Genomic DNA, 25,902 nt, shown 5'->3' with positions numbered 1-25,902 from the left:
CACACACACACACACACACACACACACACACACACACACACACACACTCCCCACCCCCCCTCTCTCCAGGCGCTCATTAAGGCCACACCAGCGATGCCAAGTGCACAGCTTCCAGGGCAGCCAATCCAGGATCAGACCTGCCTCTGGACCAGCAGATCCCCCTCTCAAGGGCCAGGGTCTGCGCCCGATACCCTAGACCTACAAAGCCCGGGGAAGCCACAGCTGCCACTCAGCTCTGACCTGGGGACCAGCCTTCAAAGGAAGAGGAAGAGAGGAAGTGGAGGACCTGGTTGGCAGCAGGAACCCTACCTCCTCCCTGGAGGCCTGCCCTCTCCCCCAGGACCCCAGGGCTGCCAAGATGTGGACTGGCCCCAGCCTGCCCCTCCCACTGCTGGCTGCCCCTCCAAAGGGAGCTGCCACAAACAGTCTGCGCCACTCAGAGGCCCCAGGATCTGGGCCGGAGGCCCTGGGGAAGGGAGTATCAGAAGCCAGAGTCTCTCTCCACGGAAGGAAGAATTCCTCAGCTTCCAACAGGAGGCTGGCACTAAAGGCCTTGAAGCTGATAGTCTAGAGAGGCTGCCTGAGCTCCCAGCCCACCCCAGAGGACCCTCCCTGGGCTCCCCAGCCCCACCCTCCCAGCGGGAAGCTCTCCCAGTCAGCCGTGGGGGGTACTCCCCTCCAGCACCCTCCTCTTCCCTCTCCACTGTGGCTCAGGATGGACTAGAGGCTCTACCAGGCAGCATGCCTTGAAGTCTCTGGGCCCACTTCCCAACACCCCAGAGTCCTGTCCTAAGGCTGGACAAAAAGAAGAGGGGGTGTCTGCCCCAGATCCAGGACCTAGCCCCCCCTCGCCCTGGTGCCTGCCTGGGCCCTACCTGCAGTCAGGCAGCGCCGGCCAGCAGCCCTGTGCCCCTTGCCCGCCTGTTTGCTGAGTGGAGCTGCAGCCAGTCCCCCAGGACAGCTCAGGGGCCGGCACGGGCTGTACCAAGTGCAGCTGCATGCAGGGGAGACCCTGGGATGACGGCAAGCAGGGGACTGGGGAAGCTCAGGGGAGTAAAGAAATCAAGGGAAGGAGTATCAGAGTTGGGAGATAAGAGGAACCCCCAAACTGAACAGGCCCTTAACCTCTACAGTGCCAGGGCCCAGCCCAAAGTGGGGCCCCCAAGGGGGTGGAGCAGGGCAGGCCGTTATGGGCAGGGCAGGCTGGCAGGGAAGGGACAAGCCTCCTTAAAATGCAGTGCCCTAGGGGATAGTGTGTAGGGCCTGGCTAGCCAAAGAGTAGGAGGGGACGAGCAGCCCTCCTCACCTCCATACCCAACAGCCCCAGGCCAGCTTCCTCTGCCCAATGGCCTTGTTTGTCTCACCACTGCCCTCTGGGCCCCTGACTACGGGGTCTCTTGGGAGAGACAGGGCCCCTGCTGGGGAGAGGAACTGGCTGACAGCCGGGGTAGAGGCTCGGTCCAGGAAAGGACCAGTTACAGAGCTTCCCTGTTGCCCAGGGGACTGGTTCATGGCCCCCTAGACCTCCAGCCCCCGTCCAAACCTATCGTTGGGGACAGACTGCCCAGGAGAAGAGGTTCAGAAGTGGGACTAGAATTTGGAGGACTTGAGTCTGACTCTGTTCCCAATTACTGGCAAGTCTCTACCTTCCGGAGGCTTCAAGTCTGCCTATAATGGGGTGATAAGGAGTCCTGCCCTGCCTAGCCACAGCTGCTATAAGGCGCACAGAGATACGGCTCTGCAAGATAGTTCTGGAAAGTACCATCATCTGTGATTATGAACTCCTGGGACCCTCCAAACACTCCCCACGTGCAGTCCCACCCACTGGGGGCGGGAGGAGCTTCTGGGCCCAGCGTAGGCCAAGGCAATGAGCAGTGAGGGTGTGAAGAGAACAGAATTGGCAGGGTGGGAACACTGTCTCTTACTTGGAAGAGGGCAGAGCAGAAAGCGGAAGGAAGATGGGCACCAGCTCTGCCCTCAGAGTGTTAAGACAAAGTCTAAGGCCCTTGCATCCCCCAAGAACCCTGACCCTACACGGCTCCTCCCCACTTCTAACCCCTTCCAGAGAGACTGACCACAGACCTCCAGAGCTGGTGTGTATCGGGTCAGCAGAACTGAGTCAAAGGCCCTAATCTCAACCACCTCTCCTAGCAGGGTGACCCAGGGTCTCCACAGAAATGCTGGGGTGACCAGGACAGGTTCTGGCATGCAGAGCCATCCCCCCAGCCTGCCAAGCCACCACACAGGGCTGCCAGGGTTCACTAGAGGTGACAGACAGGCAATAACCTCCACACTTCCTGAGGCCAGGTCTAGAAGACCCAGCTGCCTGCTGGTCCCTTCTCCCAGGGTCTGTGCTACAGCACCACACCCACACCCACATACACACACACACACACACACACACACACACACACACACACACACACGGCGTGGGGAGGGGTGGTCAAAAGCCAGAGAGGGCTACTCCCCAGCCATTCCCACCAGCTCCAAGATTCTTGCCAACCTGTCTACCCACTTGACCAGAGCCCCTCACTCACTGCCAAGGCTGCCCTGGCAGGCAGAGAGGTACCCAAGGCTTTGACCCCCAAGAATCAGATGCTCCCACCATGTGACCAACCCAAGGTATACAGATCTAGCCTCAGGGGACACACCCTCTGGAGGCAGAGACCTGGGCACAGAGAACACAGACCCTCAGGCCAATACAGAACTCAGGCCAGCATCTTCAGTAGCATAAGAAAACAAGGAGGTAGGCACAAGCAAAATCAGGCTACAAGTACAGACAGGTGCTCCGGGGGTGGGGGCACTGGCTTGACCTGGTCACCAAAGTGGGGGTGGTCTTCCCTTAGCCACAGGCCTGGGAGCAGCAGACGGCAGGTAGCTATCCCTCAGCAAGCACGGACCCAGGCAGCCGAGCCCTCAGGGCGATGGGCACAGCTGCACCACGCTGCAAGATCCAAACGGTGCAGAGATGCCTACAGGAGTGGGAGCCGAACCAAAGGGTGCAGGAGCACACGCAGGCCGGCAGCGGCCCCAGCCTGAGCCCCCGCACGGGCCCAGCCCAAGGACACCCCATACTTCTGAGGAAGCTCACAAGACAGATCAGGAATGAACAAACTGCAAACAATAGATACAGTTGAGCCCCTAGACCCTGGATGCCGGGCGGCAATAAGTATGCCTTAACATCAGACCCCCAGTAAGGGGGTTCAAGATCTAGGATCCTAGAAAGAGTAACTAACTGCAAGAGGACAGCCTGAGTCTGCCTGGTAAAGGCACAGACACCAGCAGTGTGGCCAGTCTGCAAACTAGTCAGTCCCACACATCCCCCACTCCATTCACACACACTCCACATGCAAACAGTCTTAGCACATCCACACGCTGACACGTGTGCAAATACACTCTTGCTGCACCCACACCCATGCCCACTCCTCGTTACAGAGGACAGCATCCCCGACACAGAACCCTGTCACCCTCCACCCCACCTCCCTCCCCACACCACCTCCCAAGCCAGCTGTCCCTGGGAAGGGGACAAGGGGCACCACTGCAGAGAAGGTGCAGGAGAAGCCCCCCTCCTGAGGGGACCAGTGGCCTGGGCGAGAGGTAGGGGCAGAGCCAGCCTGAGGCCAGGAAGCACACACTCACCTGGTACTGCAGAGGAAGCCTGCAGGCTGGTCCGCTTCTTAAAGGGATATTTGGCCTTGGATTTGCCGGGACCAGATGAATAGGATGCCATGGCTCCGGCCGCAGAGACGGCGGGGGGAGTCTGAGCCGCACCAGCTGGGCCTGGCTCTGCCACATCCAACCCCTTCCTCTGCCCCGCCCCCAGCGGGAGTGACTGATGCAGGAAGCAGAGGCCCCGCAGGCGGAAGAGGCCCTGGCCATGATTTCTGATGTTGTCTAGGCAACCTCAGGAGGGGGGGGGGCCTCCATCCCTGCCCCTTTAACCCTCCCTTCCTCTCCTCAGTCCGCCGGAGTTACACGGATGGTCGTGTCACTTGTTTCCTCACTTCCCCTGGGGGGTGGAAGTGAGGAAACAAGATGGAGAAGGGCCAGCCCTAGCACTCCACGAAGCCCTCAGGAGCCCCTTGCCCCTTGCCCCTTGCCCCTTGCCAGGGCTCTGGAGCAAAAGGGTCAAAGTCCAGGCTAACTGGTCCAGCCAGCCAGGCAGAAAACAAATAGTAATAGAGAGGGATCCAGTGCAAGCACCCCCAAGCTCAGAACACTTTCCTCTCAAGGCCAGCGGATTCCATGAAAATCCAGCGCCTCTGGGGCAGAGTCCCCTTTTTTCCTCGTCGGACCCCCGGCCCCAGGGGTAGCCCAGCTCGGAGAGGATGGGGTAGAACTGAGAATCCCAGCCCAGTAGGGAGGAGCCTGTCTTGGGAAAATTCCACTGTCCACAGAAGCTACCCTCTAGGAAGGCAGGGAAGCCAGGAGTCAGGGGCTTCTCTGGGGTCTGGGAAAGAGACCCTAGCGGCTTCTGACTTTGCCTTCTGTCTTTCCACACTCAGGCTCTGCTCTCCAGGCGCTCCCCGGGAGGAGCTGTCCGCCTTCCGTAGGTCTGCAGGCTGTGCCCACCCTCTTGTCACCCTGGACACTGCACTTCTCTGTCCCAGAGACCCTGCCCTCCTTCACACACGCACACACTCACCTGAGGCCATGCTGCCCGAGCCCTGAGGGGTACCGGGATGTCTGCTCTCCAGGGTCTGCAAAGCCGGGAAGCCCGGTCGCGAGGGACGGGAGAAGGGCTGGGATCCAGACCCCGGCAAGTCGCTCCAAGGGCCCCTGCCCTGGCACTGATATGGGAGAAGTAAGACAGTCTTTCAAAATTGCTGGCTGTAGGGAGGGCGACCCCTGCCGACCTGGGCCGCTGCACTGGCCTTGTAGACCCCGGCGTCCCGACCCCCAGCCCCGCACTCCAGAGGCGGGCAGGCCACGTGCTCTCCAGAGAGCGGGACCCGGAACTCGTCTGGGCTTCTCTCCACACTTTCTGGGTATTCGGGTCGGACTCGGGTAACTGGACTGTGGTGGAGTCACGCAACAGGTGCAACCCCACTGAAACCTCGCCAGCGCCGGCGCGCTTCTCCGCAGCCCCAGGCCCCGCCAAGTCCGTGGCCCCGCCCCTGCTCGGGCCCTCCCCCGCCAAGCCGGCCCCGGCCCCGCCCCCGCCATTTTTCCTCTTCCCGGCGCCACGTGGGCAGCCGCCGCTCGGCATCCGCCCCGCAGCGTCTTGGGCAAGGACTGTGCGTCAGCTTCCTCACCAGTAAAGCGAGATGGGGTAATCGCAGTACCTCACTCAAAGGGGTTATTGTGAGGATGAAACGTTAGGCACCTTTGCATGATACCTGGCACAAAGCCAGTGCCCAATAAAAGATAGCTATTATTATTGTGCCAAGGTTCTCTTTTAGCAGAAGTCCTTCCCAGCAGGCGTAGCTAGGCAGGGTGTGTCCTGCAATTCTGACTCCCCTTCCCACATTTATTTCTGTATTTGTTGGTCAAGAGCTTAGGCTCTGTAGCCAGTGTGGTTCAATTCCAGGCTTCACCTACTTCCTGACTGCCACTGGGAATGTTAACTTCTCTGTGCTTCTATTTCCTCTATAAAATGAGTGTAAGAGACCCCACTTTATATGGTAGTTTTTAGGATAAATGAACTAGTATAAGTTAAGTGCCTGGCTTGTAGTTACTACTCAGTTAATGTTCAGTAATATCATTGCTGTGCTTTGGCCTTGGTCCCCTGGTGACACTCTCAGAGGTTGATTCACCTTGCAGTCTATAAAGAAGGGGTGCTGGGCTATTTTGGGGACTGCAGATACCCCACACAACCAGAACCCCCACTCCCAAGTGGCAGAGAATCCTACTTAAAGGAAACCTGTGGGAGAAAGGCCCTATAACGTCACTGCACATAATTAAACGTATTAGCAGCTATTAGTCTATTCCTGTGTCTCTACCTTGCGGGAGCCCTTTGCCCCCACACCCAGTTGTACTAATGCTCCTCCCAATTCTCACCACCTCAACCAAATTCCTTCCCGAACTCTGCTTCCTCCCCTCCTCCCCAGACTGGATTGTGGACCCTGAATCCTATTCCCTACCGGCACCTGGTGTTGCCTCCATTGATCCCTGCCTACTTACTGCTCTTCACCCTGGACAAACTCAAAAAACCATGGCCTCCGTAAACATGGGGGGGGGGGGGGGGGGAAACTTCACCTCACAAAGAATCAATAAAACTAAAAAGAGAACAAGGAGATACCATGTTCACCCATCAAATTAGCAAAGATTAAAGGAAAAAAAATCCTAAAGCAGGCAAGGGGGTAGTGAGATGGGACACACACATATCCTACTGGTGGTCGTAAAAAACATTGATATAATCTTTCTGAAAGCCATTTGGCAACGTCTACTCAAGAGTCTGAAAAAGGTTCGTATTATCTGATCCAGTAATTCCACTTCCAGGAAATTGTTCTTCTAAAAAGCACTGCAAGAAAAATATGCACAAAATTGTTCATAACTGCAATGTTTATCACATAGAAAGGTTGGAAGCTTAAAGGTCCAACAATAGGAAAATGTTTAAATTATGTCATATGCGTACAATGAAATACAACCATTAAAAATTGTTCTTGAAGAATCTCTTAATAAGGTGAAAATGTTTACAATGTAAGGTGAAAAAAATGGATGCACAAATCTGTACATACAGTATGACCCTAATTATGTGACATATATGCATAGAAAACAAACACATCAAAAAGTGTAACAAATGATTATCGGTGAGTGGTGGAATTATGGCTTATATTTATTTTCCTCTTTATACTTATTTGCATTTTAAAAACTGTCTACAATGCATATCCATGATTTTTATAATCAAGGAAATGGAAAGCAACAAAAGTCTATAAAAATCTGTAATAGCCTCCACATTCCACCTAGTTAAGACTCTCCTATGTCTTAACCCCGGACTAAATTAGTCTTGGGGCCTAATTTTGAGGCTGTTGGGCTCTCAACATTGAATAATAAAATAAATCTCAAAATTAAAAATCAAGTCCCAGGTAACCATGTAGAAGGTCATCTATATTCTGATACAATACAAAATTTGACATAACTTTAAAGGGTGGTATCTTGCATTGGGCCAGGTCTTTTTAGGATTCCCCCTTAATCCAGACCTACCTACCTGTTTACCTACCTAACCAGCCCATAGGTGGTAATTCCTGCCCTCCACCCTACCTAGGAAAACCAGTTCACTAGTCCCTTCATGCTCCTCCCTCGTCCCATCTACAACACACCCTTCACCCTGTAACCCTCCCCTATTTCTAGACTTTCAGTATGCTGTCCCTGCTAGGAAGTCTGCCCTGATTACAGCTAAGCCGCTATCTCCCCACCTATACAACATCAGCAAGAATCTTAGTGGGGTTTCATTGTCTATGCAGAACAGTTTGGGAAATGAAGGAGTGAGTCATCCTCTCCGACCTCCAGCTGTTTTCATATTGGGGACTTAATGTTGTCTTTGAGCCTCTGGGATCTTCCCTAGCTTGAAACCAGCTTCATCATTGCCTAGCCTGTACCCCAGATGGCTCCTGGAATGGGCCTCCCTGAACCTTAGGCCCCCAATGACAATGCACTCCTTAATTCTCTGAAGAACTGCTTCTCTTAGCTTCTCGCCTGATGCTCACCTGTGATGTCAGCCTCCTACCAAGGTCAAACCACTTTCAGCAGATATTAGACTTGGGAGAGAATACCTGCAGCCTCAAAAAGATCATTGGCCATGAGTTTCCTAAACCAAACATTATGCCTAGATCCTTCTAGAATCAAGCTGTTCAGCTCTTTTTCTCAGCTTCTCCCAGGAGCCAGTCCCCCACCCCAGTCACCCCGCATTGTTTATAGCACCATGCAGCTGTATCCAACCATACTTGCTTATAAGTCTTAAATGGGTTTTAGCCAAACCCTTTGTCATTCAAGGCCCTTCACTGGCTAGCCCCAATTTTCCTTTCCTGTTCTCGTCTCCCAGCCCTCCCCTCCATGCACTTTCCACACTTTTACTCCAGTCCAGTCATATCTAACTTCCCAGTCTTCTCTGAGCACACTTTGTACCTCATGCCTCCATGCTTTTTCTTATGCTCTTTCCTCTCCTCCAAATGTCTCCTCCTATTGTTGTTCTGCTTCTCTTTTGAAAGTCTGCTCATTTTGCAATTTTTCTCTCCCTTCTTCTACTAGAGAATTTATCAACTTGACAGTGAGATGTGTAATTGTCTTTTCTACCAGGGGTAGAGGCTAGGTTTTAAACAGCTCTGAATTCTCCAGCACTAGCACAGTGCTCCTTTAACTAAATTGTTTCTCTGTGCATTTACACCAAATCTTCCTTTGGACTGGAAGGCCCTGAAGGGAGTTCCTCTTTCTTCATGCCCACCCCCCAACTCCAGCTGGGACAAGGCTTTACACACAATCCCTACCACTGGGTATAAGACAGATCCTAAGACTTCCCCTTAACTCAGGAAGCAGGATTAAATTAGTTGGAAAACAGTGATTTTTTTTCTTTCATTCAAAATATTGTAACTATTCAAACAACAAAGTCTAAACAGAGGAAGCTTTCCCCACGTTGAGACTCCAGATTACACAGCTTCAAGGCACCAACGCACACTCTTCCTCTGAACAGCTTCCTCTGTTGCTAAAGAAGCTAAAAAATTTTGCAGGGTTATACGGGCTGTGGACTAGGACGCATGAGCTCTAGCTGATTCTGATACTAACTTGTTTAGTAACATGTGGATAGCCTTTCTGTGCTTCAATTCCCTCACCTCTAAAATGGGAGGGAATAGCACCTACTCTACCAGGACACTGAACCCAAATGGGCTAATAAAGGAGAAGAGCCACAGGAAAGGCACAGGAGCTTAAGACAGGAGGCAGGAGGCATCAGGATGGTCCATGCATAGTAGCGGGCAGGTCTGTGCAATTAGAGGGCAGGTGAGGGCCAGGAGTTCCCATAGTCAGCTTAGTAGTGGGAATTGGGAGCCCAGCAAGCTAGGAAACAAGGAGAAGCAGCACAGAAGTTTGCTGAGGTGGTAGGTAAAAAAGGAACAAGCTCAAACATTTTTCCCACTTGTGAAACAAGTCAGTGGCTCCTTTAACAATGCAAGTGCTGCTGTTACTGAGCTCATGCATTTGCCCGTCTTTTTTTGCCCAACGTTCTTTCTCGGGCTGCTTTTGTGGGGTAGTGGAAAGAAAGATTGCCTGGCTTGTTTACTAAGCTATATGACCTTGAATAAAAGTTACTTAACCCTCAAGTCTCAGTTATCTGGTCTGTAATTTGGGGACAAGAGCACTTACCTTGAAGTCAGTGTGAGAATTAACTGAGATGAGCCACGTAAACTGTCTAGCACAGCTCCTGGCAGTTCCTTGCTCTGAACAGTGCAGGCTGCAGCGCAGCTCTGGCCTAGGTATAAGTTACCAATATTGTGGGTAGGTTAGGCAGGGCTGGTGAGGTATCATTACTGAAACTTTATAGCCAAGATTCCAAGACAGTCACAATTTCAAAGACTCTCCTGTTTTCCCTTAAGTCAATAAGCACCTGCCAATTTTTGATTGGGAAAAGATGATCACCATGGAAGGCACCTTGGCGGCTGCCTGCTTCTCCATCAGCCCTGAGAGTCTGGGCTCCAGGCCCAGGGCTTCTCAGCCAGATACCCAGATATGCAGGTGAGAGGCAGTGGGTAGGAGGAAGGTGATCAGGGATAGCTCAGGGTACCTGGTAGATGGGAGACCTAGGTTCTACCTCCCACTTTCTCAGTCTACCTGGCCACTGCTGCGCAATTCCACTCTAAAAGGAAAGAGCAAGTTAAATACTTGGAGCTCAGTGTTTCTCTGCATTGGCTGCGCATTAGAATCACCTGGGAGATTTGAAACTCTTCATGCCTGGACTGCACTCCAGACCAGTTAAATCAGTATTTTTTTCTTTTTTTAAGTTCTCTGGGTAAATTCCAATATACACCAAAAGCTGAGAACCACTAGTCTAGATCAGGGTTTTTCCAACTGTATTAGTTTAGAATATAGTTTCTCAGGCTCTAGAATTGGCACTACTACAGGAACTTATTGATTCTAAAACACACTCTTTTAAAAACACACATATATTAACCTCTTTGAAATCAGAATGATCTTCCATTCAGTGCCATCTAAAGTTTGATGAAATATAGAAACAAGCAACCCAGGTAATTCTTATGATTTGGCCAGTCTGAGGAAAAAACAGTTCTCTAGTACTCCCTAGGGCAGAGCTTTCCAATCTTTAGTAGCCTTAGAGTCACCTGTGATCCTGTTAAAATGCAAGTTCCGAATCAGAAGGTCTGTGTTAAGGCCTAAAATTCTGCACTTATTAGAAGCTCCCAGGTGATCTGTGCTGGGCCTTTCACCACATTTTCGGTAGCAACATTCTAAAGTATGTCCCTCTGAGGAGCTTCCACAGCAACTCATTTAAGTAAACTGAAATAATTGGCATAGACAAGTATGACCAATGGAGAGAGTCTTTGATATGTCTGTGAGGCAGTTTGTAGGCTGCACACTCATTTCTCCCTGGGAAGGGGCAGCTGCGACGAGAGCCAGAGGAAGGGCTGCCCTGACCTTTGAGGAGCCAGAGGCTAGAGTCTAATTTCCCAAGGAAGCACTGTTATGTGAGGCAGCACAAACCCTCTACACTGAATACCAGCAAAGTTCACTTGCCAAGTGAAGTTAGGTCCCAGGTGGCTTTAGTGGGTAAGCAGCCCCGTTCTCTCTACCACATACCCTTTTTCCTTCTTTCCCTCACTCATCAAAACTTCATTGAGGATCCACTAATAAACCACAAGGTCTGAAGGATTCAAAGATGAATCAGATTTGGTACCTGACCTTCGGAGGGAGGAATTCAGTCTGGAGGAAACCCATCTGTAAAACAGACAATAATGAAGTTAAGTGCTAATAACAGGAGTATGTATAAAGAGACGAGCCAACATAAAGGAACAACGCTAATAGCTTCCTGATGCAGCAGCCACTGGAGGAGCTGGAGGAAACATTTCTAATCTTTCCAAAAAGGGGTAAACCCCAAACAAAGATTCCTTGCCAGGACCGGCCTGCTATGATGGAAGAGTGTACGTTGGTGTCTTGAAGCTGTGTAACCTGGAGTCTCAACGTGGGGAAAGCTTCCTCTGTTTGTGTCTCTAATCTCTAGCTCTAAGATGCAAGTGAATCTAAGAAGGAAGAGACTTTTAGGGGATCAGTCCCTCAAAAGGATGGGGCAACCATTATCTTATTCCAGAGAGTTCCAGCATCTGCATCCTATCCTCCTGTGTCAGAATCCAGCACATCATTTCCCTAGGTCTTTGCCCTTTGTCATATTGAGCTCTTAATTGGCTCAACCCATCACATTGCTACATATAAAGGCTACAATCCCTAGACTAAGTAGGTCTCTGGCTGGGGTACGTAGCCTCAGGCAAGACAGGCAGGGTACGAGAATATAGAGCCCACTCCCTCACCCAGCTCCCTACAGACTGGCTTTTTAGGAGGACTAAGAAACTGATACGTGATCCCAATTTACTTTTTCCTTATCTTCCATCTCTCAGATAGGAAACCCTAGAGGACAAGCTTAAGGGCCAGAGGAAGCCACCAAGGAGGAGACGGCAGAAAGATGGGGAGTGGAGCCAGTGCTGAGGACAAAGAACTGGCCAAGAGGTCCAAAGAGCTAGAAAAGAAGCTGCAGGAGGATGCTGACAAGGAAGCCAAGACCGTCAAGCTGCTATTGCTGGGTGAGCGAGATGGGAAGATGGGCCAGAGAAGGAGAAGGTACTGCTCCTTCCTGCTTATCCTGGATGGTAGGTGGGTTCTAGCCCACTGTGTGGGGAGGAGGGATGGAAGGTCATTTTTCCTCTCTCCATCCAGTCTCAGGCTAGGGGATCAGGAGTTCTAGAGCTGAGCACAGCCACCCCAATGAGATGCAGAATGACAAAGTTACTCTAGAACTGTTCTGCTCTTCCTTGAACCAGGAATAGTGTGAGAGGGCCAGGATGCACCCACCCATCTCCAAATTTAACCAAACCTAACACCTAACAACTTAGCAAATATCATGAACTCTGGGCTTGCAGACACTTACTGAATCTACAAACAGAAACTCTGAGTCAAGGACTCAGAAAAGGACAGTGGACTCAGAAGTCCTACCATATAATCAGTGTCATGTAGTGCCAAGGATAGGCCTAATGGTTCTTACCAAGTATACTGGTTCCTTCTCCTTGCTTTCAGTAAAAAAATTTGTAAAAATATTAGAAGTGGGGAGCCCTGAGTGGGGATGAATGGAGTCTTTAGAGAAGTCCTTTCCTGGCTTTCTACTCAGCAGCTGCCTCTAAAGCCCCTGCCAGATGGGAGGCTCATCAGCTTGATGAGCTCCTAAGCAGATCACAGGTTTGTGCTGAAAAAAGAAAAGCACCTCAGTCGGTCAGAAATTGATCATGGCTGTAAACAGAGCCAAAACAATAGAGTTTGGGACACCTGGCTTAGGAAAAAAACCCAATGGTAGTACAGAGGTAGGCAAGCTGGAGCAGGTAGGATCTTTATAGCAGAAGACTGGCTGGCTGGGCTGGGTTACAAACCCATGAGGAGCCTGGGAACTAGAGCCCCAAACTAAGGCACCTCCTTTCCCTCAGCCGATCTGTGGCATGGCCCTAAGGACACACTAAAGAGCACATCTCTGTAAGCAGACTCCAAGGAGCCCAGGAGGCTACAGAGGGGAAAGAGATGGCAAGGTCCCTGAGAGATCTTTTAAGCCTAAGCAGCTTTCCTCTACATTCAGGGTAAGAAGCTTAGAGGGACCAAGCACAGGATAAGTGGGGGGGGGGGGGTTGGTTTAAGGCATCAGGGATAGTATAGAGTGGGGGAGAGAGCTGAAGGGTATGCGGGTCTTTGATAGAGGGAGAGTGGGGTGTGAATGAGGATCTAAGAACATTTTAGTCAATAATGGAAACAGTAAGATAACGAAAAAATAGTATTTCAGTGAGGTGATCCAGCTTTCTCCAATCCCACCCCAAGATCACTCTCCTGAGTAAAAATAGGCAGAGTAGAAATGTGTTAAAGGAGTTCCCCCGAATCTATCAGTGGTTCTCAACGAGATCTTGTACATCTCCACCCCCACCCCAAGACACCTGGAAACGTCGGGAACATTTTTGGTCGTCACAGCTAGAAGACTGCAGTGCTATTGGCCTCTGCCAGGAGTGCTGCTAAACACTCTACAATGCACAGGACAGCCCTCCGCAGAAAAAACCATCCAGCCCAAAGTGTCAATAAGGCAGAGGTTGAGAAACTCTCCTCTAATTCCAGATCAAATGGCCTGAACTCAAAGCTGGCAGAAATTGGGGCAGTAACCATCCCTATGTGTTCTCCCCTAACAAGGCTCCCAAGCGAGCAGTGGCTTAGACTTCTCACGGGCCATCTCCTGGAGGGTTGGGGAGAGCCGGTGGAAATCTGAAGCATAAGCATTTCTCCCTGCAGGTGCTGGGGAGTCAGGAAAGAGCACTATCGTCAAACAGATGAAGTGAGTAGGAACAAAGCCCCAAAGGACTGAGGTAGGGTGAAGACGTCAGTAGAGCCAGTGGAAGCATGGAGGATAAAGGGCTCTTTATCTGGGTTCTTAAGGAACCCAGATGTAAAGGATATAAAGGATCTTATTCCCAATGTCCCTCATCTGCATGCCCCGTGTCCCTCACTCTCCACTTCCGTACAGCAGTAAGAATAGAGAGATTGGGTTCTTATGACCCTTTAAATCCTCCCAGAGTCCCAATCCCTTAGGTCTGGTTACTCAGGTCCAACGAAGGGCTGGGTGTCTCCTCCTTGCAGGATCATTCATCAGGATGGCTATTCACCAGAAGAATGCCTGGAGTACAAGGCCATCATCTATGGGAATGTGCTACAGTCCATCCTGGCTATCATCCGGGCCATGCCCACGCTGGGCATTGACTTTGCTGAAGCAAGCTGTGTGGTACGTGGTTAACGCTATGTGGTTAAGGGTGGGAGGAAAGGCTAATGAGGAGAACAGGCCAGTGGCCAACGAGCTATGAGGAAACATGGGTCAGAAAAAAGTTTATGTAACTAAAATCCCATTTGCTGAGCTTTAAATCTTTTTACTTCAGTCCTAGCAAAGCATGCAATTCCTACCTTTATAATAAATGTTCATTAAAAAAAAAAATCTGCTCTCAGCTTCCTCTGCCTTTTGGTCTTATTTTACCATTTAAATTGTTCCCCTCAGGTTCTTTGCCCTGGCTGTGGAACTTTTATAAGCCAAATTCCTAGTTCCAGTTATTGTCCTTTTCCTAGATTTGAATCATTGAAAAAACAAAGGTGATAGGTTCCTGTCTATCATGTTGTCCATTTCATGATCAATCTGGTCTTTAAACTTCCAATCTCCCTGCAGCAGAGCACCCACATTTTGTGGCAGGACACTCACTTTTGGACTAAGGATGGAAGATGGAAACACCACAGAGGAAGCCCCTGGGACCTCTGTTATCCACTAGATATCCCAGGACTGGATATATTGCCACCCTCTGCATCTCAGAAGCACCCTCAAAAATTAATCAGTGTTTATTTTAGAATCTTTGCTGGACACCATCTCCACCTTAGGCTTTGGTTGCAATGCAAAATGCTTTCCTTTCAGCAGAATTCCCAAAAGCCTCCTGGAAAGCCATTACTCCCGTGTAATTCTCATCCTGGTTTCTGCCTTACAGGATGATGGGCGACAGCTCAACAACCTGGCTGACTCCATTGAGGAGGGCACTATGCCTCCCGAGCTGGTGGAGGTCATCAAGAAGTTGTGGAAGGATAGTGGGGTGCAAGCCTGCTTTGACAGAGCTGCAGAGTACCAGCTCAATGACTCGGCATCCTAGTAAGACTCTGCCTGGGGAGGGGGTGGGATGAGGCGTCAGCAACCTTCTAGGAGAAATCACAGCCAGCTGAAAATTTTAGGCACTGGCAGCTGGAGACCCAAGGACTGAATTCAGGCTGCATGCCTGTCTTATTAGGCTTGAGCAGTGTTTTACTATGCTTTGAATTTAATGCCTTTACATTGGGACATTTGCGACAGTTCCCACCACTCTGTATTGCTTTACACTGGTTCACTGCAGCCTACAAAGCTGAAGACTCAAAATTCAAAACAGAGGTGCTCTGTTTAACAGCCCTCAGCCCCTGCCTTCTTAATTCAAACACGTAGCCTCTCCTTTCAGAATCATGAACACTAATACAGCCCTGCGGTTCTGCCACGCATTCTCCTAGGAGGCATGATTCATCATGGCCCTCTCAGGGCTGAAATTTCTAGCTGGCAACACAGGCTGTACTTAAGTCACTAGCCTAAAATGAAAATCTCCTTCACCCACAGCATCTTATGTCAAGGTGCCAGGGCACAGGACACAAACTGCCAGGGCAAACCAAAGAAAGTTGGTCAGGGGTTAGAGAGTACCAGCTATGCAAAGTTGGTCCCCAAAAGATAAGGTACGCAGAGTTTATCAATCCTACCTCAAACAGCATGATATCATAGATAGGCATGAGCTTTAGAGGCAAACAGACCTGGGTTTAGCCCCTGTTTTATCACCTTTTCTTATAATAAAGTTATCATTTACTATCCCTGGAGTACTCACTCGCTCAGGCCTAGGCACTGCTCAGTGCATTAGGTACAACTTTTCATTTAATCTGCACAATATGCCCTTATGGTAGAAAGTATTTTTTATTAGTCCTATTTATAGATGGAAAACCTGAGGTTCAGAGAAGAAAATTAACTTGCCCAAAGTCATATAGATAAATGGCAGAGGCTGGATTGAAATCCAGGTCTATTTGTCCGCAAAGTTGAATGTTTTTTTACAATATACCACAATGCCTCTTGTCCTGGACAAGTTATTTAACTCTTCTGGATTTTTCCTTCATCTGTAAAATGGGATATGAAACTTGAAGGTTTATGAGGTTAAATGAGAATTTAAATGTGAAAATGTCTGGCATATACTTAATTTGCCCTCCCTCTTTCTCTCAGTCCTCTCACTTCACATCTGTTTTTTTTTTTTTTTTTTTTACTTTTTAATGCTAACTATCAAACAAATACAAAAGCAGAATAATACAATCACCTGGCTTCAACTGTTACCAACCGATGGCCACTCTTGTTTCATTTTATCTCCATTTCCCACTGGAATATTTTGACGTGAACTCCAGATATATCATTTCATCCTAAAAATTTCACTATGTTATCTCTAAAAAATAAAAGATTCTTTAAAAAAAAGAATCACAACATAATCATCACATCTAAATATTTAATAATTCCTTAATGTCATCAAATATCCAAGTCAGTGTTCATTCAATTTTCCCCAATTATCTCGAATGTTTTCCCTTCAACTTGATTCAGGATATAAACAAGGTCCATGCATTGCACTGGTTCACATCTCATATATTTCTAAAATCTCTTTTAATCTACTCCTGCTTCTTGATGGAATTTTGGCACCCATTTAAACCACCAAGTCTCATTCAAGGGTCTAGAAAACCTTGTAGTCAGGTGAAACACAAGGAAAAGTTATCTGACTTGACTTAAATGGGACAGAACCTCTGCCCCAAATGGGCTTGTCCCTCAGCCCATCCCACACTTCCTTTTGTAAGGACACAAGAGGGTTTGAAGGAAAGACTCCTATATTTAACAATATGAATTCTAGGCTGGTTCTATCACTAAGTTAGCTATATGCCTTTGGGTAAAACCCTTCACCTTTCTTGACTTTGGCTGTGGAAAATTTAATATTATCAATGCCAATCACTTTTTTCCAGCTACCTGAATCAATTAGACCGAATTACAGCCCCTGACTACCTCCCTAATGAACAAGATGTGCTACGATCCAGAGTCAAAACCACAGGCATCATTGAGACCAAGTTTTCTGTCAAGGACTTGAACTTCAGGTGAGTACACGGTTCCCTGGGAGCATGTCAGATACCCAAAAAGGGACATAGGTATGCTTCTTGGCTTTCACAAAAGCCCAGTCTGACTTCCTCCTACTTCTCCCCCTTTCCTTTCCACTTCCCATCTTACTGCTAACTGGCCCCAAAGTTGCCACCTCTGTGGGGTAAACACCAAGTGCATGTGGGTCACACATTAGGTATACGTTTGAAAACAGGTGTTTCTTCTCTCAGGATGTTTGATGTGGGAGGGCAGAGATCAGAGAGAAAGAAGTGGATCCACTGCTTTGAGGGAGTCACCTGCATCATTTTCTGTGCAGCCCTCAGTGCCTATGATATGGTGCTGGTGGAAGATGACGAAGTGGTGAGTGACCTTTGCACCAAGCAGCTTTGATAGATAATTCCCCTGTGACCTTTCCTCTAAACTTTGTGTCACTCCATTACCCCAACTTGGGTGATTTCAGCTAACACTAATAGTCTAGCAGTCTTCTAGCAGACCAATGTCTCCAGCAAATAATTCTAAGAAAACCTCTTCTTCTGCAGGTTCTAGGTTAGCACTTTAGAGCTCCAGATTTACTGAGAGCTTGGTCTCCAATTAGACATCCAAGTATTACTTGGGACATCAAAAATCTCATGAGAAACTGAGTATTAAAGGGATAAGTGATCATTAACTTCGCAAGGCAAAGGAGTTACTTAGTAGTCTCCCAGGCTGCCTATGGAAGTAAAGGATAGGAGATGAAAATGATAGAGCAGAAAGAACGTACGATGTGTATCTTTATGCAACATGATAGAGGGGTTGCATACTAACCTCACTTGGAAGCCTAAATATATACTCAGTGTCAACAGGACTACAGAGAGACTGGCAAACCAGTTTTCTCACATGCCACTTAAATTGGCAGCTGGAGAACTACCTGAAGGTGGTTCTCTTGAGCCTGTGGAGTTTTACAAGACAGGAGCTCTGCAGGAACAGTGTCAGCCCATCCAGGTACCTTCCAAGTTTAAGACAGGGCATGTCAAAGGCATGGAAAACGCCAATTTTACATATGCATCTGCTCTATAAACGGAGGTCCACAGTTTACTGATAGAAGACAAAGCTTCTATCCTTCTATTCCCTGCTCCAGTTCTTCTCCCTTCTCCTTAGTAGTTCAGGTTCACATTAGAGCACTCTGAATATCTTCTAGCCAAAATGTCTTAGAGGGCCATTCATTTTCCAAGATCTCTTCCATCTTTAACCTTGAAGTCTAGAAGGCCTTTTTATAGGAGTATTAGCAATGAGAAAAGGCTACTAATTAGTTTTATTAGGTGAAAAGATTGAGCCCAAGTCAGCTAATAGCACACTTCAAGACCCTAAAGGTCTACTTCCTAACAATAGGCTGGTTTGGGGCACTGGGTAACCTCTGGACTCTGCAGATTACAGCACTACTTCTCACTCATTGAAAGTGGCAATCAGAGAAGGAAATAAGGCAGAAGTGCTTGTGCTGTGGCACTGGGAAATTCTTTAGCCCTTACCATTTGGCACAAGGGCCAAATAATCCCTATTATGTTCCTGCCTGAACTGAGATCTTGGACTTTATAACAGAAGCCTATCAAAATCATCCTGGAGATGTATGTGGACATGTTAACTTGGGCCCAGTTTCAACCCTGAATCAGCAGCCCTTAAGGATATCAAAATCCTAAGCTGTGCCCTGGTTGCCAAAGATCTGCATAACATTTACTGTACACCTATACACCACCTACTATCATGGACACTATGCATACATGATCTCATCTAACCTTCATAATAATCCTGATAGGGAAACTGAGACTCAGAAAAGCTCAGGACTTTCCCCCAAATCATACAGTTGTGATATAAAGAGGATTAGAAGGAAGTCAGATCTCTTTGGCTCTACTCTACCACACTAAAAAAGAGATAAGCTGTTCCCCATCTTTCCTTTTACATTTGGAACACTGGTTTCTTCAAGGGGAGCAAGAACAGGAAGTAGGCAGATATCCCATAAGCCCAACCTGATATCTCTGATGGTGTTTCCTCTTAATAGAATCGTATGCATGAGTCACTGCACCTGTTCAACAGTATATGCAACCACAAGTTCTTTGCGGCTACTTCCATTGTCCTCTTTCTCAACAAGAAGGACCTCTTTGAGGAAAAAATCAAGAAAGTCCATCTCAGCATTTGTTTTCCAGAGTATGATGGTAAGTGCCAGGGGCTGGAGACAATTCTTTCATAGTAATGACAGGTGGCTGCCTCATTTCCTATACCAAGGAGACATAAAGGAACTTGTCTTTAAGGAGTAGTAAGTGAAACTCCTCTGCTTTGCCAAGTTGATGATCCCTTATCCCTTTAATATTCAGTTCCTCTTATGAGCTTTATAATGTCCAAGTGATATTTGGATGTCTAACCCGAGAAAGTTGAGCATTCAGTTAGAGGTTTAAATTCAGATGTCTCCAGAATAGAGCAGACATTAGATTCAGGAGACCCACAGACTGCTCAGATGATAACTGCCAGAAACCAAGGGTGGAGACATAGAGACACCTCTCTCCTCAATTTCTTTGCTCAACTCAAGTGGGAAACATTGGAGTGCAATAAAGGAGAGGGCCCTCCCTCTAAAAATAGGCCCCCAACTGCAGCTGTCTAATACAACATTTCGAGGATCAAGTGAGTCACTTAAAAAGTGAGCAACTAAGAAGGGTTAATTTATCCCACTTCTTCACTATTTTTCTGGAAAACCAGGGAACAACTCTTACGAGGATGCAGGGAATTATATCAAGAGTCAATTCCTTGACCTCAACATGAGAAAAGATGTCAAAGAAATCTACAGTCACATGACCTGTGCCACAGACACCCAGAATGTCAAATTTGTATTTGATGCAGTTACAGATATTATTATCAAAGAAAACCTCAAGGACTGTGGACTCTTCTAATTCTCACCATTCCTCAAGTATACATTCTATAAACAGGTTCAGAATCTGGGTAATTTCAAGCAGAAAATTTTAGGTCAATATACCATGACAAGAATACATCCATTCTCCCTTGGAGATGGACTAGGTATGATTGCAATTGTGTCTCATATGTTCTTTTAAAAGTGGGATAGCTAGTACAGTTTAAAGAATGCAAGGCCAGGAGTCAGAAGACCCAGGTTCCAGTACTGGTTCTGCAACTTACTACAAAAATGTAAATATTTCATTTCTGTGAGCCTTGAGTTCCTCATCTATAAAATGAAGATAACTTCTCTATACTACTTCACAGGGTTATTCTAATGATCACAAACATAACTGAAGGAGGGGAAGGCACATAAAAGCTGTGTGGTGAGTGACAGAAAGAAATCCTATATAAAAGCTCCCATGTATGAAATTCAACACCAGGTTTTTAGATGAATTATCCCAAACAAAAAAGCAAACCTTCCCTGCAGTCTGCAAAAAAACTAATTAAAAACAGAACCTCACTAAACCTACCACCCCTTTTTACTAACAGACCTTTATGTGCCTTAGCTCAGAGACCTGAATCACCAGATAGAAGATGTGAGTTTCTTAGTTTCTAAGGTACACATCCAGAAAGGCTTTTTTTTTTTTTTTTGGTCGCTCACACTGTTTGCAGGATCTTAGTTCTCCGACCAGGGATTGAACCCCGGCCCTCGGCAGTGAAACCTCAGAGTCCTAACCACTGGACCTCCAGGGGATTCCCAAAAATGATTTTTATTAAGCACAGATTATCCCTCTGCTCCCAAACTGCCAAAAAAACTGTGTTCCCTATATCTCTGTAAGTATAGGGATACTTATCCCTGTAAGTAACTTTATCAGCTATACAAGACACGTTCTGAATAAACTTGGAGGACAGAACACACTCCCACTTGGAGTATTAATGATTTTATTGCTGCCACTTCTCTATCACAGAATTTAGAATAAGTGAGCAATCCTAAAATCCTTGTTTCAACCACTACATGTTTCAGGAGAACAAAAAAGCCAGCTGATTTTGCTTTAGGCATCGAAAATCTTCGCAGCTGGGTCCATGAGATGCCTGGCTGAAAACAACATCTCCCCAAACAGGCCAACAATTAAATTATTCCCTGAACTCCTTTGGGGGGAAACAAAGCTTGTATTTATCTTGACAGGAGGTGGTGAAGTCAAGTATAGATTTAGCATTTACAACTACTAGTGAGGAAAGCTCTGGGCATCCAAGATTTAGTATATAAAAGAAAGTGTCAATTAAAATGAATATCTGCTCCTTGCCAAAAATACACATTCACACTTAGGCTACTACTAGCAATATTGATACTAGAGAGCCATATGAGCTTGAAATACACTGAAGAATACATTTGCAGCTGTTAAAATTGGATTCATTTAATAGTCTTTCTGATTCCTTGAAGAGAAACCAACTTGGGAGAATTACCAGAAAAATAAGGAAAACTACTCTGCCCACTGCCGATTAAAAAACTTAAGCCGAAGAAAAAAATCTGGGTAAGACTTCTTGCATCCAAGCACTGTTCAGGGACTATACTAAAGGGCACGCTCCAAAGATTAACCTCTTTGCTTTAACTCAACATATAGGGGCTCTGAGTTTTTGGTTTTTTTGGTATCATAGATCCCTCTGGCAGTCTGATGAAACCTATGGACCTCTTCTCAGAGTATTTAAAAATGCATAAAATAAAACTCAAGAGAATTACAAAGGAAACCAACATATTGAACCCAGTTTTATCTTTGGAGTTCTGAAGACCCAGGTTAAGAATCTTTGCTATAGCTATGATCTTATCTATTCAGGGCCCAGATGTAACTTTTCCCATTTATTCTACCTTCAAGTAGGGTAGCCCCACCTACCCCCAAATCATGCCAGATTATTTGCTTCTTTTATTCACTTTTCCTTGATCTTTGACTCTAGGCAGGAATTGGCTATGGGCCAAACTGTAAAAGCCCAACCCAGGCTCCTCGGTTATTAATGTTCATATAGAACCTGCCCTACAGTACTAGCATGAAAACAAAGCCAGTGGGACAGGTCTTCTGGTAGAACAATCTCTAGCAGAATAAAACACGGCTGCATTTTAGTTTTCTTTTGCTCTGGTAGACATCCCAACTTTTAACTGGTTTATAAACAAATTCACACAAGCCACCCTATATGCACTTTGCAAAAAGGTTACCTTTGAGGCTGGATGGGGAAGTAGCAGTACTTAAAAGCAACACTTCTACAGCTGCTTTACTGAAGTTAGGATCTGGTTATTCATCGTACAATATTTTCAAGCTAAAACTCTTCTGGTGAGTCTACACAGAATAAAAACAGTGGGCCTTGGTCATCCGTTCTCTTGTTCCTTAGAACAAAGTCAAAACAATTTCCTAAAGCTCTTAGCCAACACTGGGATGTTCTCTGAGTAAAGGTAAGAGGACTTCAAATGTTCTGGATAAGCTTCCGAAAAAAGGCATTAATCCTTACCGCAGCTTCACTGTTTGTCAGGCCCAGAGATGGTTCCCAAACCTCATACTATTAGAGACAACTCCACTGGTACTTCTCCTACCCAACCGGCTTATTTTTATCTCATGGACATTTTGATTGTGTGGATGAAAAGTTCTCTTTGCATAAAACAGCTGTTAGAAAGCTTAAAACCAAAATTATGCCATATACTCACTCTGCTGTCTATATCTGTCTTCTTTTGTTTCATTTTAAATTTACACTATACTGTTGAATTTTATATCATCAGAAATTGTTTTTTCATAACAAGATAGGTCAGAAACTAATACTCAACCCTATTTTCACATACTGCAATCTTAATTCTTAGAACGATAAAGCTAGAAGAAACTTAAAATATTCCAGGTTCACTAGCAATTTACAGATAAGTAACTGAGGCCAAGGGAGGTGGAGAGTCTTCATCAAGATCACACTGCTAGGAAGTAGCAGAACTAGAACTCCAAAACAGGTCTTCTGAATCCAAAGCCAGTGGTCTTTCTATATGCACCGTAATACCAACAGCCCACCATACACTATAACATCAAAGTCAATTTTTTCATTCTCCTAAGCTCCTTCTATTCCCAAACAAATCCTTGGTCATTTTTAAATTATGCCATCTCTAAATCATAGATATTTAACAAAATCATCTCCACACTAAATACAAATTGGTCTCAAAATAGAATGTGAAATTAGCATAAAACAGTAAAAGTATAAATAGCTTTGTTTAAGGTATAATTTTCTGTTCTTAGAGGGCAGAGACTGTAACACACTTCACTTGCATTGCATGATTAGACACTGATGAAAGTAAGCCAAATGTAAATTAAGTTCCATTTCATATAAATCTGATTACAGTTGCTTTTTTTTTCTTATAAAAATATGATTGACTCAAAAGGACACATACAGTATAATTCCACTTATATGAAGTACCTAAAGTAGTCAAATTTATAAAGACAGAAAGTAGAATGGAAATGGGGAATTATTATTTAATAGGTATGGTTTCAGTTTGGGAAGATGAGAAAAGTTCTGGAGATGAATGGTGGTGATGTATAATGATGTGAATGTACTTAGTACTACTGAACTATACACTTAAAAATAATTAAAATGGCAAATTTTATGTTATGTATATTTTAACACAATAAAAAAATGGAAAAAATATAATTGGAAATGTGCTTTTATGTTTCTGTCAATTAAAGGAGGAATAAAAGCAGCACAAAAATTCAGTCTAAAAATTCAGTATAACTATAAAAGACATATCTACTTGTAACAGTTCTTACTCTGATAAAAAAAACCACATACCCCAAATAGTCCAAATCTGGGTGGCCCCATCCCCAAGGTGAAAAATAACAGCATTCAAAAACCACTCTATACTTGGAGATGTGCCGTAGACCAAAGTGTGCCGGCCATGCTGGGTGGAGAAGGTGGTGAAGGGTGAAGAGCTCTTACCTCCCACTTCCCTCTCTACCCGGCACAGCCCCCGGAGCACAGATTCCAGCAGGACTTCAGTGTTGGGCCAGGGACTGCAAGTGTGCCAGAGCCTCTGGTGATCCTGCTAGGTAAACGCGTGAAGACATCTCTGTGAGGTCAAACAGATATACTGCAGACTGCAGGAACTTTTCTTTCCTTTGGTCATGGAAAAGTAAGCACCAGTTTGAATAGAAAATAAAGAACTGGATTTAAATGCAAAACAAAGACCTTTTCACCCTGCTTCGCAAAATACAGGGTAATTTGTAGTTGAACTTGACTTCAAGTTTTCGAAATGAATATGGGAAAAGTGATGCTGAGAAAAGACAACCAGCTACAATGAATACATTTGTTGGTATTGTCTTAGGTTACCTTTTTTGCAGTGGAGTACAATCTTGAGTATCACAAAAAGTATGTACAAAACACTTTTAAATGTGTTATTTCTATTTGATCAGAACCATAGACTATCACAGCTAGAAGAAATAATTTAGTCTGTCTTTAGATGAGGGATATAAGACTGAAAGACTTCATAGCTAGCTGGAAGCAGGGAAAAGACCAGAACCCAGCACATCAAGCAACTCTCCAACTTCATAAGAGGCTGCGGACCTTCATCTTACATAAGCAAGAAAAAACAGGTAATTTCTTATGATTTGTTATGTCTACTGGGATTTTCTCTTACATATAAACAAGCCTCTCGGTAAAACTGTTTGGATAACCCAAAGGAATATGGCTGGGGGGTGGGGGTGGAGGGTAAGAAGACAGGATAAACCAGGTTGTACAGAACTTAATATGCCAGCTGTCAAAGATCTCACAGCTTAGTGAACACTAACACACTGAGATGGTGTACCTCAGAAGTATGTTTACTAATATTTGATTATTTCTACTACCATGTTGATTCCCACTAGATTTCAGGAAGGGAGAACATATACCACTGGGCATACAAAGATTTTATATTATATTTGACTCCTCAATCATTCCCCTTACCTACCCCTTCCCAAACCCTCTCAAGAAGACTTTCATTCTATAGCTAGCTTTGCTCTTTTATCTACCAACTGTAAATGAATATTCATGTTATTACACATAGTTACCTTTGTCATAGGATTTTATCTTTACTTTGGTATATCTTTCAATTTTCACTGAATAAATAAATGGAGTGAAATAAAAGTTTGGAAACCCCAAGTTTCTTGTTTTGCCTTAATTTTCTATAAAAACGAAATACTCTGTCTAAAATGTAGGAATGTTCTTTGACCAAACAGTCCTCATACTAATTTTCTGGGTGAAAGGCACTTTAAGTCATGTAGGTGCTTTATACTTAATGGCAAATAAAAAATAACTTAGTCATTCACTAGTGATTTTGATGTTGTCTACTATTTGGGTTGATCTTTAATATAAGGTCTATTCAGTTGTCCCCAAATATTGGCCCAGGTTAGCTGCATCAGAACCACCTGAGGAATTTATTTTAAAAATACATATTCCCAGGACCTGGCTCAGACATTTTAATTGAGTAGAGTTTAGCCAGAGAATCTGTATGTTAATCTTGCACCTCAGGTATCTACTGCTGCATAATATTCCATATTATCTCTTATTCCTGAGAGACTTGAGTAAAGCCAGGTGTAGGCCTGACATAGTATCAGAAAATAACCATCCTGCCCTGATTTGTTCTGAAATACGCTTTCCTCAGCAGAAGTAACTCATAAAAGGTTATGAGAAAACTGGGGGTGGGAATGGGGATTTAAAACCTAAACAAAGGAACAAGGATCTTGACCATCCTGGAAATTAGTTCTCCAGTACGCCTCACTTAAATCTTTTACTTTCTAATAGTTCATAGTAAGAGCAACTTTCAGTTCCAGGACTCTAAGCAGCCTGGTTTTCTCTTGTGTTTGGTGGCCATAAAGTTATACGGAGAGCTGTGGCTGGTCCAGGTCAGATCTCTGATTTGTACTTTGAAGTCTAAACTGGAACACAAAAATTACCTGGCAGTACTTGGAAACTGAGATAATTTTGTTTTTAAAGTCAGTGTCACATATGAAAGATTTCACAGGTAATATCAGTGAGTAGAGGGCTATTGTTTTTTGAACATCTAGAAGGGGAAAAAATCAAGACAGGTTTTTAATTGGATA

General features: G+C 45.8%; 2 protein-coding genes across 3 annotated transcripts in view; one reads left to right on the top strand and one right to left on the bottom strand.

Annotated features, from left to right (window-relative positions):
* The window catches only part of AMPD2 (adenosine monophosphate deaminase 2), a 12,235-nt gene extending 7,120 nt beyond the window's left edge, over nt 1–5,115 (bottom strand). The window contains exon 1 of one of the 2 annotated variants that reach the window (XM_027096188.1): nt 4,646–5,115. In XM_027096188.1, coding sequence (XP_026951989.1) covers nt 4,646–4,655 — 10 coding nt within the window. In that variant the 5' untranslated portion in view covers nt 4,656–5,115. The other variant, XM_027096187.1, reaches the window with a different exon arrangement.
* Nucleotides 5,116–11,400: 6,285 nt separating this feature from the next.
* On the top strand, nt 11,401–19,812 carry GNAT2 (G protein subunit alpha transducin 2). The gene is made up of 8 exons (XM_027096205.1): nt 11,401–11,738; nt 13,471–13,513; nt 13,816–13,957; nt 14,700–14,857; nt 16,768–16,896; nt 17,128–17,257; nt 18,930–19,083; nt 19,622–19,812. Exons 1-8 carry the CDS (start codon nt 11,621–11,623, stop codon nt 19,810–19,812), a joined length of 1,065 nt encoding a protein of 354 aa, XP_026952006.1. The 5' UTR covers nt 11,401–11,620.
* Nucleotides 19,813–25,902: the final 6,090 nt, after the last annotated feature.

This window comes from Aethalodelphis obliquidens, unplaced genomic scaffold, assembly GCF_003676395.1.
Source record: "Aethalodelphis obliquidens isolate GAN/ISIS:26980383/991018 unplaced genomic scaffold, ASM367639v1 scaffold100, whole genome shotgun sequence".
NCBI classification, from domain to species: Eukaryota; Metazoa; Chordata; class Mammalia; order Artiodactyla; family Delphinidae; genus Aethalodelphis; species Aethalodelphis obliquidens.
The sequence above is the reverse complement of the archived record's forward strand: the minus strand, read 5'-3'. Positions and strand labels throughout refer to the sequence as shown.